The sequence below is a fragment of the Oryza sativa genome, chromosome 4 (assembly GCF_034140825.1).
Source record: "Oryza sativa Japonica Group chromosome 4, ASM3414082v1".
NCBI classification, from domain to species: domain Eukaryota; kingdom Viridiplantae; phylum Streptophyta; class Magnoliopsida; order Poales; family Poaceae; genus Oryza; species Oryza sativa.
The window spans coordinates 34,301,223-34,311,922 of NC_089038.1; the positions used below are offsets into that span (position 1 = coordinate 34,301,223).

The window sequence follows — 10,700 nt, forward strand, 5'->3', positions numbered from 1 at the left end:
TGGTTTTCGCTTCGGCTCGAGTTCAAAAACTACCCTGGTGAACTAATTCAATTCATGACGTCAAACTAAACTGCCCTGGATTATCTTTCATCTATTTTTGCAATTTTCAAATCGTTTTCATAAAAATGGACAACCGTTGAGTACTTGATCAGCGAACGGTTTTGGAACCTTGATGTAGCGGCTGAATTGGAGTTGCAGGTTTTTCCTAATTCCTACTTTGAAACTTACTGAACCTCGTTGTAAATCTACCTCGAAATGAATTGCAGTCGAACGTTTTTCCCAATTCCTACTTTGAAACTGTTACTGTTCTCTGAAAAATAAAAGCACACGGCCAAATTCGTAAAATAAATAATAATAATAATAATAATAATAATAATAATAATAATAATAATAATAATAATAATAATAATAATAATAATAATAATAATAATAATAATAATAATAATAATAATAATAATAATAATAATAATAATAATAATAATAATAATAATAATAATAATAATAATAATAATAATAATAATAATAATAATAATAATAATAATAATAATAATAATAATAATAATAATAATAATAATAATAATAATAATAATAATAATAATAATAATAATAATAATAATAATAATAATAATAATAATAATAATAATAATAATAATAATAATAATAATAATAATAATAATAATAATAATAAACCCGTTCCAAACTCCATCGGCACAAGGCACAAGACAAAATTCGTCGAAATCATCCTCCAGATTCCAGAACGGTTTGCGTGGTGTGTGCGTCTGCTGATTACGACTCGGCGAATTCGTAAGCCGTAGCGAATCGAATCGTCGCGGTCGCGGCCATCCTCTCCAACCCATCGCCGAATTCACCATCGCGAGGCGCAAACGCAGCTCGTCCCCCCTATGGCCTTCTCCTCTTTCTCGTGGCCGTTCCGCCGCCGAGGCGGCGGAGGCGGAGGCGGCCCGAGCAAACCCTCCGCCTCCTCCGCCGCCGCCGCCGCCGCCGCCGCGGCCGGGAACGAGGAGGAGGAGCTGGGCGTGACGCCGCAGCTGCTCGACTTCCTCCGGACGCTCTCCCCGGACTCCTTCAAGTCCTCCGCGCTCCAGCTCCAAGGCAACAGCCACACACTCGCCATCTCCATCTCGATTTCATCCTTCCCACTCCGATCCGGGCTCGATCGTGATGTCCGTGCGTGCTTCTCGCAGGGGTGGAAGCTGGCGACCTCACCGGCTGGCAGGAGCGGCACGCCGTGCTCGTGCTCTCCAAAGCCAAGGTACGCTTCCCGGCGGATCTCGGTTCTGTATCGCTCGCTTCTCTCTGTCTGTGATGAGGATGTTGTGGAAGTTTGAGCAAACGCATGCGTGCTTGATGCGCAGGAATTGGCCAAGATCCGGTACGATCTGTGCCCGCGCCACATGAAGGATAAGCAGTTCTGGAGGATATACTTTCTGCTCGCTAAGAGTTACACTTCTCCGTAAGCTTCCATTCTGAAATTATTTCGATTATCGTCATGTAAATTTAGTTTCTGAGTATTGATATGCAACACAAGCTAACATCAGAGTAGCATCTCACTTTTTCCTTCATAATTCAATGAGTTATGCATTACCTTCTAATCCAATTTAATACAGTACATAATTATAAACTATGGACATTACATTACCTTGCACTTAACATTACGCACAACCAATTTATATCTCATCAGATAAGTTACATCAAATGTGAGCCCTTGTACATATTTAAGAAGTTGGGTTTGCTGTACCTGATGAAGTGATGAGTATGCAAAAACATGAGATTGCCCATTAATTGCTATCTTCTTGGTGAAGTAGTGCTTCTGCCAGATATAATTGCCGTTTACATCCTGTGATTTTGTTAATTATCATGGAATGTTGGAAGGTTATTGTTCTCCATTGTACCTCACTAACTTAAGTTACCTAAATGACCTATCCTGAAAAAAAGGAATTATTCATCCTTGTTTGGTCTGAATTATATGTCCTAAGATTTAGAGGTATTGTAGGCATATACTTCAAATAGGTGAAATTATAGGTAAAATGAATTATTCATCCTTGCGAGTGCTGAAGTTACAGGATCCAGGCTAAAATTATAGACAGGCATGTAAACACTAGACCAAATATACAGTTAACTCCTCTGTAGCCTCGTGAGACTTTGCAATCAGCTTTGCTCATTATCTGCTTCCACCTATGCAATCGAGATAGGCTGATATTTGATGTGCAAAGACCTCATAGATTTAGGCTGCTATTTCAAATGTTATCCGCAGAAGTCTATGAATTTCATATTTACATGTTCTCCTAGTCCCTATTACCATAGACAATTTAACAGCATCAACATTTGAAACATATGTTCTGTTTTTTTTTTTATTTGTAGGTATGAGCTACGAGCCATACAAAAGGAGAAGGTAAGAAGGATGGAGACAGAAAATGGGAAGGCAAAAGATGTGACTACTGTTGAGGTCGAGATGCAAGAATCAAAATGCAGTAGGGATTCTCAAACGTTACCAGGTGATGAAGAATCTCAAGATTCATAGTTAGTGTTGTGAACTGAAATTTAGGACATGATGGTAGTATAAAATCCATTTTGTGTGTGAGGAGCTATCTATTCTTTCTTTGGGTCTCATGCTTCCAGTTGAATGTCGGCTTGAAAACTGTATTAGAAGTAACACCTATGCATGGCCTGAATGTGCATGCAGCTTCTTGCTGAATGGCATAACGTGCACCATTGTAAATTTATAGTGCCTGAATGTGCAGTAAACAAATACTGAAGATTGGAATCAAGTACGGTTCTTTTTTTGCAGTATGCGCCATCTGCTACTGGTTCATATAGCGTATAATACTCAGTCTCCACATACTTTTTTAAGATAATGAAAGCTTTTTTGAACTCAGCGAAAAAATTGTGCACACAACTATAGTGCACATAGGCAACACATCCCAACGAACACAACTAAGAGAACATCAAAGAGTAAGCAAGGGCCATCTATCCGTAATCCGTAGCCTAGATTGGCCACGCACTGACATGAAAGTCGATGAATCTGACCATGAGAATTATCCTGCATAATCAGGTTGTAATGTGACAGGAAAATACACTCAAGAACATAAGCAAAGCGCTACTGTAATAGAGAAACGGCTACAAAATTGTATTAGTAAGTGAATGAACTGTCATAGGCGTTGAGCTGCATTACACAACATTGACAACAACAATGCACATGCAAGTAGCTCTGCAGCAAATCACGACCTCACCTTAAAAAGTTCCAAAAAAAAAATCATACACGAGTAGCTACACCGATGGACCCAGAAATTCTGCTCAACGATATTCTCAAGCCATAGCATCAAAATCGTCCAATTCACCATTATACTCCTGGACCTTTCTCTTGATCTTTGAGGAGTCAACCCAGGTGATGAAATCCTCCATGTTCCTGGTTACAAGAAAGGCTGGATCGGTGACTGTCTCTGGGCCTACACGCACATGACCCTGCTGTATGTATGTCACGGCCTCTTTAAGGTGCTCCGCGAACTTGAGCTTCACCATGACTGTTGCAAGCCTCCGCCTGCAATAATTTGCCAATACACGCAATAAGTGATGTACGATATGTCTGATCTCCTACAACTTTAGTCTTGTGTGCTAATCGAGGTTATAGTGTTTGTTAAGTGGTTAGCCATGGTAAGTCTCATTTATGTTGAAGCAGTGGTACAACAACACTTTAACATACAGCTGACCAATGAAACGTGCAATTTAACAATTGTTGAACTGAGATGAGTAAACATTTGCCACTAAATGGTAAAAGATGGCTACACAGCACATATACATGGAGAGAGAGAGAGAGAGAGAGAAAGGACCTGCAAAAGGAGCTCACTGAAAGTTTTTCACATGTTAACAGGCTCTTTTTTGTTGGAATTACACCCATGTTGTACCTGAAATTTCATGAACTTCATCAAACTACACATGAGTAGTACAAAATCTGGAAATGGCTAGACAACTGGAAACAAGAAAAGCATACAAAATTAAGAGTGCACAGTTCTATATGAAGTACCCAAGCATAGGCAATCCATTGCAGAAAGTAACATTAGATTATAAGTTCTGCTTAGCACAAGTCTATCAATCTTTTAGTCCAGTCCAAGCTCAAAATGTTGGGAGTAAAAAAGAAGAGGACTACCGAGGTTCGTATCCAAACATAAGAGCGAGAATTATTCGAAAAATCTTTGGCAGGATTATCGAAACAATTATGTCCCTGGACAAGAAGCAGATGAACTACTGAGAAACTAGTCATGTGTATATACTTTATAGCCTCGATTGCAAATCCAATCAATTTGGTAATTCAAAAATAGACACAGGCACACAGCCCCTCCTCAAACACACGAATTAGTTGACATGCTATAAAATTCTCTGAAACATTATATACAGGAACTGAATTTCCCTGAGCAATCTCGATTCTGACTCTATGACAATTCAGCAAACAGCAAATTTGTGTGCCTAACGTGTTTGATGGGTCATGTGGAATTGTAGATCGTAACTGTCCAGCTCTAAATTTGTATGCAGACCACGCAACAGGCTACTTACAGCTTATCGAGCAACATGTCTGTCATCTCCGCTCTGTAAGGGTCTCTCGGGTCCATTTGCTTTATAATGTTGACGAGCTTTTGCACCATCAGGCATATGCCATTGTACCTGCCACCACCCAAAAACAAAATCACAAATTTGCAGCAAATCCATGTCCATGGACAGGATGAACAGTAAAACGCGAAAGAACACACAGATAATCCTTTAACCAACCGATAAGGTACGAGTTGATACTCTGGAGAGAGAGATGAGTTAGTACTTCTTGTAGTCGTCTCTCTCGACGAGGAGGTAGCGCTGCGTGACGATGGCGTCGCGGTGGCCTTTCTCCCTCTTGAAGTCGAGGAAGTTGGTCTTCTTGAGTAGCTTCTGCTCGTGGAACCTGAGCTTCCTCATCCTTCACGCTGCAAGGCAGGGCCGGCGATTCAGCAAGAACCGACGGAGACGAAGATTACAGGGTGCGGGCGGAAGCAGCAGGTGGACTTACCTGAGCGGAGAAACCGCACCGGCGAGCTTTCGCACGCTCCAGGCGGTGACGGTGGGCGGCGCGGCGAGCACGCGGGAGTCGGGGAGAAGCGAGGCGGCGCGGCTCTAGGGTTGGTTGGGACTTGTGGGAGCTTGTGTGTGTTGTGGCGTGGGCTGAGTGGGCCTTGTGGGCCGTGACGTTGCGTGCCTTGTGGGCCCCGTGTGTGAGCCTGAATTTTTTTTTTCAGTTCTGTTTTGCTAGATTTCTGTTTCTTTTCCTACGTCGGTCTTTTTAGTGGAATCCTATGCCGGTTTTAATGTGGGATTAGCTATACAACTTTCCACAGTTTTTTTCAAACCTTTTAAATATAACTATATCATACTTATTTGCTTTCAATCAAAAGCAGGATGAAAAGTTTTTTTCTTAAAATATTAGCATAATTATCTATATTTTCAAATTTTTTTTGAAATTTTCTTTTTTTTCCCAAAAATTTCAAACCGTACATTATGCAATTCGCAACCTGTGATCACCCCAACTATATCATATTGCTTGTGACAGGTTAGAAGCTCATGGATCAAGGGTGTTTTTTGTATTTTAAAAATCTCTCTCCAATTGGATAAAAATAGTAAAGAGTGAAGTGCACGGACGGTTCTTAAAATTATGCGGGTATGTCATTTAGATTCCTAATCTATCAAAAAAAATGTCATTTAGAAACCGCTATGGCATGTCACGTTAGTACATAGAGTGGGTTGGAACCCGTTTAGAATTATATGACACCCAAAACAAGTTCGGTACCAAAAATACGTTTTGAAAGTTGAGGGATCTACATAATACATCCGTACAAGTTTAGATATCGTTCATGTGCTTTACTCAATAATAGAATAATGATTATGATATTCTCCATCAAATTACTAGTTTTTAATTTTATATGGTGTCCTCTAACCGTGTCAGGTTTTTAGATGTCCACGGATAAATTATATAAATTTTGAGTACATTTTGATAAAATTTGCCATAACAAATACTTCATCCGTCCCGAAATATAAGGGATTTTACATCCACCTAAAATCCCTTATACTCCCTCCGTTTTAAAATGTTTGACACCGTTGACTTTTTAGCACATGTTTGACCGTTAGTCTTATTCTAAAAAAATTGTGAAATATGTAAAACTATATGTGCATATGAAAGTATATTTAACAATGAATCAAATGATATGAAAAGAATAAATAATTATTTAAATTTTTTGAATAAAACGAATGGTCAAACACGTATTAAAAACTCAACGGTATCAAACATTTTGAAAGGAGGGAGTATTTCGGACGGAGGGAGTAAATAAATAAATTTGACGTCATACAGGATTTCACCGCCCGTAAATCCGTATTTACCCGGAGAGGAACGTCGCCGCCTGTATGTCCTACCCCCACGTGTCCAGAGCCGCACGTGTAGCGCCGCAGGCGTACCGGCTGCCGCCCCGACTCTTGCAGTTTTGCATTTTTGCTTCGCGAGAACGGAACGGAACGGATCGGGCAACGGAGAAGAAGAAGGGAGGACGGGAGAAAGGACGGGGCACAAAAAGGCGGAGGAGAAAGGACTAAACCGCAAAAAAGAAAAGGCCGCAAAGGACTACGGACTCGGAGGCAAGCAGAAGCAGGTGATGATGGGGCAACGGCGTGCGGCTGCTGGTCCACACCGCGCCGTCCCGGGCCGGGGTATCATCACACATGCAGCGGGGCCCACGGCCCACATGCGCGCCCCTCCCTCCCTCTCAACCTCCCCTCCCCCACCACCGAATCGCACCCATCCATTTCAGCGGCAGCGGCAGCACAGTAAAAAATAGGAGTACTACTGGAGTACGTAGACCAAGTGGGATGCAGATCCTCTCCACTCCGGATCCACACATCAGTGTTTTTACTACCGTATTAACAGTACTGAAGTGACCCTCTCCTTCTGGTCTCGTTATTAGTTTATTGTCAATTACAACCAAAATTTCAATTTTAAAATTTAACTATAAAGTTAGTTTGAAAGTTGTCTTACAATAATCTAATTTTGACATTACTTTTGGATCGCACAAATATAAATTGTATTTCATATATTATTTATATTACCATGTTTATTTTTCTGTGGCTTATAGCTCGAACAATCGGAGCCTACACAGTAGAATACTGAATACACACACACTCTCTCTCTCTCTCTCTCCATCCCCACATACAGGAGTAGCTCATAACTTTACGATATTTTTTTTCGTCCACGTAATAATTGGACTGGATTAGCCGGGGGCCAGTACTGGATAAAACGGTTTCCTCCCTGATTGCCGAATTTTTGCAGGCTAACCTGCTGAAAATCTAGTAATCTTAAGGAGAGACGGACAAAAATAATCATCCAGAGAGAGGAGGAAGAACATTCGAAAGGGGAATCTTTGAGAGGTGTTTGCATACTACCACTGCATAATTAACCTGATCTTCTCTAGGAGCAATAGTGCAATATACAAAGTCGTTTACTGACTACCACTAAATGATAAGCTGCTCTCTTCAGGTTCAGTGTTTCGCCTGTTCGGTGCAAAGTGGACGGCCATACCGTTATGTGTTGAGATTCGACTAGAAAGTAGTAGATCAAAATGTTTTTTTTTTTCTAAAAAAACAGCTTTTCTGAACTATGGCTGTTGCTAAGAGCTTGACGATATCTTCAGGCTTCAGGGATAATTTAAGTCGCTTAATTTTCAGTCCCAGAGAAAAGAACAGAAAATAGTTGACTACCGCACACAACATTGATAGCAGTAGCTAGGAATACTTAAGTTGCAGTATCAATTATCAGCCCATAATTCCGATCGGTAGCTGGTCGATGCATCCATGATAATGCATACCTAAACCATTGCAAACAGCCTAGCGACAGCTTGAACATATATTCTACTCCAGTACTAAGCTTGCACTACTCCTGCTCCATTCTTAATTTTCCCACAAAAGGAGAAGATACCGTGTCAAATCCTTTTCTAATTAAGCTACCTTTAATTAAGCCCCCTAATAATCCGTACGGTCCAAATAGTAAGAAGCTTCAGCTCACACAGAAATGTAGTAGTAGTAGCAGCAAGTACATACAGGACCGTACAGTAGAAAGAAAATTAAGAGACAGTGAGGCTTTGTAAAGAAAGAATGTTTCAATTCACTTGAAATGGTGGCAGAATAATCGCAGTAGTACAGTTATTTACACTGGCGAATTATTAAGTGAAAATAAGAAGAAGAAGAAGAAAGAATAAAAATCTCCGGTGCTAAATAATTTTCCCGGATTTGACAAGGGAATGGATGACTAGACTTGGCCGTCTCAAAATCCTAAGACTTTCTCAGCCATCTCACTTCACCGCCACCGCCGGCCGGTCGCCGATTTCTCTCTCTTTCTCTTGCTCCGGCGAGTCTCAGCTCCTCTCAAATGGCCATGGAGGGAGAGGGGAAAAAAGAGGACAAGAAGAGAAGAGAAAAAAAAAATGGTGGCAAGAACGGTCGCGCGCATGCACGCACGCGCAATGGCGAGCGGAGCGGCTAGCTAGGGGTGGGATCACACATCGCATTCACCACACGGCCTTGTCGGTGGCAATGCCGCGGAGGAGCGGGAGGGCGTCGCCGGCGGCGGCGCAGCAGCAGGAGAGGGCGCCGCTCTGGATGTCCTCGAGGGTGACGAACCGCGCGGCGGAGGACGGCGAGGAGAGGTGCCGGAGGACGTGCTCGAAGAGGCCCTCGTCGCAGGGGAGCGCGATGGGGCCACAGTAGGCGCCCGACGGGAAGCCGTACTCCTCCTCCGCCTGCCGGAGCAGCTCCCTGAACACCGGGTGGTTCAGGTGCGCCGCCCGCACCACGAACCGCCGCGACGCCCCGCCCACGCACACCGCCACGTGCCCCGCCGGCACCGCCTCCGCCGCCGCGCGCGCCGCGGCCCGGGACCGCCACCGCCGCAGCGTCTGCCGGAGCCAGACGATGTAGCGGATCTTGCTGCATTTGGCCATCGGCGACGACGACGACGACGACGCGGTGGGGGAGAGAGCCAGAGAGGTGTTCGTCCGTTGGTTGGCTCGGCTCGGCTAGCTGCTGTTGGGTGAGTTAATGGCGTGTGTGGGGGTGTGAGTTGGTGAAATGGAGGAGCTGGCTTTTCGAGTGGGCGGGGCGGGACGTTTTATAGGACGGGACAGACGAACTGGGAAAATGTTTTTGGGTCGTCCAGTTGGCTCGCAAAGTTTTTTAATACTACGGCGAGATGTGACTTTATTCTCCTATTTTATACTCCTTTCGTCCCTAAAATAAATTAATTTAATAGTGATGTAACACATGATATATTACTATAAAGTGAAAACTGTATTTAATCTTTTTTTATCTTGGGATTTTTGAATCATCGTTTGGTATGTATAGGAAACAAACATTGGAAAATTCATTTGGATTAGTAGTTTGCCCATGCATGCATATGTTGTCTATCTATGGTAGGGAAGCCCATTTGTAAGGAAAATAATTTCAATTGAGTTCTACGGTATGCTCCATTCCTCCATAGGTGAAAAAAATGTAAGCTTTCTTGTTCATTTTTATCATTTCCTTTTTTTCGATACATAGTATAAACACAGACACTTATATATATGTTAGTCTTATGAACATACACTTTTATACCATGTCCTTATAACTATCTTTGAGGAACTAGGACAATGTATCTTGAGACGAAGCTATCACATGTATATCACCATCAATGTGCATATAATTTACCACTCACATAATAATTATGTGTAACATGTGTCACAATGAACCTTAGTTCACTCCCTCCTTTGATATTCATTTTTTTGTTGGACCCTCCTTTGATATTCGTTTGTACATACCAAATTATTCAAGTGACGGAATGGAATGTTGATGTGTATGGATTTGCTGCTTGTTAAATTGGAAGTTTGTATTTCCTAGAGACTGACTCGCAATGTCGGTCAATAAATTTTTTCTCTATAACACTTAAGTCACATCTAACAATCAAATTCTTTTTTAGCCTCCCACAGATGCACCATTCTTTGGGATAGCTAATTGCCGAACTTACCCAAGTCACTTTAACGAGCGAACACGTTCCAACTTGGTGATCTATTAACTTCCAACTTGTGATCTATTAAGGCTAGAGTCTTTGATATTCATATTCCTCTTCTCTTTCTATTTGTTCCTCTCCGTGAACACAAGAGAGTGAAACCAAATCTAGCCTCTCCCATTATTCCCCCTTCATCCTTCCCGTTGCATCCCCTTCTTCACTGTCGTCAACCAGGTTTACGCCTTGTAGGCCACAACACATTAGAGGTTCTCGTCGTCTTTGGCGAGACAACGACTAGCCTGAGGTCCTCTTCATCTTCCTCCAAGATAAAGATCCCAAGCATTTGCTTCTACCTCCTTTTCGAACTAGACTTGTGCTTCATGATCGCAACCCCGATGAGGTTCCTTACATCCTTCTTCCTTAGATCTGGCCCACATATAAGCTTAGCACCCTTCTATTTTAGGTTGAAGGTTTCTGATTTTTTTAAGTAAAAACTTTCAAATATTCATATGAAAGTTTCATGATTTTGAGTAGATTTTTTTTAGTTTGGTTGAAAGTTATTGATTTTTTTAGTAGAAACTTTCAACTATTCAAATAAACTTTCATGATTTTGAGTAGAAATGTTTTGATTTTTTATAAT

The 10,700-nt window shown here is 41.9% G+C and overlaps 3 protein-coding genes across 3 annotated transcripts; 1 reads left to right on the forward strand and 2 right to left on the reverse strand.

Annotated features, from left to right (window-relative positions):
• The first annotated feature begins 835 nt into the window (after nucleotides 1–835).
• On the forward strand, nucleotides 836–2,811 carry LOC4337292 (uncharacterized). Its single transcript, XM_015778809.3, has 4 exons — nucleotides 836–1,113; nucleotides 1,206–1,273; nucleotides 1,377–1,474; nucleotides 2,383–2,811. The coding sequence occupies exons 1-4, from the start codon at nucleotides 903–905 to the stop codon at nucleotides 2,540–2,542; spliced, it is 537 nt and encodes a 178-aa protein (XP_015634295.2). The 5' UTR covers nucleotides 836–902; the 3' UTR covers nucleotides 2,543–2,811.
• A 316-nt stretch (nucleotides 2,812–3,127) lies between these two features.
• On the reverse strand, nucleotides 3,128–5,159 carry LOC4337293 (uncharacterized). The gene is made up of 5 exons (XM_015778558.3): nucleotides 5,054–5,159; nucleotides 4,829–4,970; nucleotides 4,570–4,677; nucleotides 3,849–3,923; nucleotides 3,128–3,559 (listed from the first exon to the last, which is right to left on the reverse strand). The coding sequence occupies exons 2-5, from the start codon at nucleotides 4,960–4,962 to the stop codon at nucleotides 3,328–3,330; spliced, it is 549 nt and encodes a 182-aa protein (XP_015634044.1). The 5' UTR covers nucleotides 4,963–4,970; nucleotides 5,054–5,159; the 3' UTR covers nucleotides 3,128–3,327.
• Nucleotides 5,160–8,161: 3,002 nt separating this feature from the next.
• LOC4337294 (indole-3-acetic acid-induced protein ARG7) lies at nucleotides 8,162–9,160 on the reverse strand. Its single transcript, XM_015779678.3, has one exon. The coding sequence runs from the start codon at nucleotides 9,018–9,020 to the stop codon at nucleotides 8,589–8,591; it is 432 nt and encodes a 143-aa protein (XP_015635164.1). The 5' UTR covers nucleotides 9,021–9,160; the 3' UTR covers nucleotides 8,162–8,588.
• Between the last annotated feature and the right edge of the window lie 1,540 nt (nucleotides 9,161–10,700).

Bases quoted from the DNA above. Each gene is read 5' to 3' on its own strand.
- LOC4337292 (XM_015778809.3), top strand. From the start codon at position 903: ATGGCCTTCTCCTCTTTCTCGTGGCCGTTCCGCCGCCGAGGCGGCGGA. The intron at 1,114-1,205 runs GCAACAGCCACA...TGCTTCTCGCAG, and splicing joins CTCCGCGCTCCAGCTCCAAG to GGGTGGAAGCTGGCGACCTC. The intron at 1,274-1,376 runs GTACGCTTCCCG...CTTGATGCGCAG, and splicing joins TCGTGCTCTCCAAAGCCAAG to GAATTGGCCAAGATCCGGTA.
- LOC4337293 (XM_015778558.3), bottom strand. From the start codon at position 4,962: ATGAGGAAGCTCAGGTTCCACGAGCAGAAGCTACTCAAGAAGACCAAC. The intron at 3,924-4,569 runs GTAAGTAGCCTG...ATGAAATTTCAG, and splicing joins GACATGTTGCTCGATAAGCT to GTACAACATGGGTGTAATTC. The intron at 3,560-3,848 runs GTCCTTTCTCTC...AAATTATTGCAG, and splicing joins TCAGTGAGCTCCTTTTGCAG to GCGGAGGCTTGCAACAGTCA.
- LOC4337294 (XM_015779678.3), bottom strand. From the start codon at position 9,020: ATGGCCAAATGCAGCAAGATCCGCTACATCGTCTGGCTCCGGCAGACG.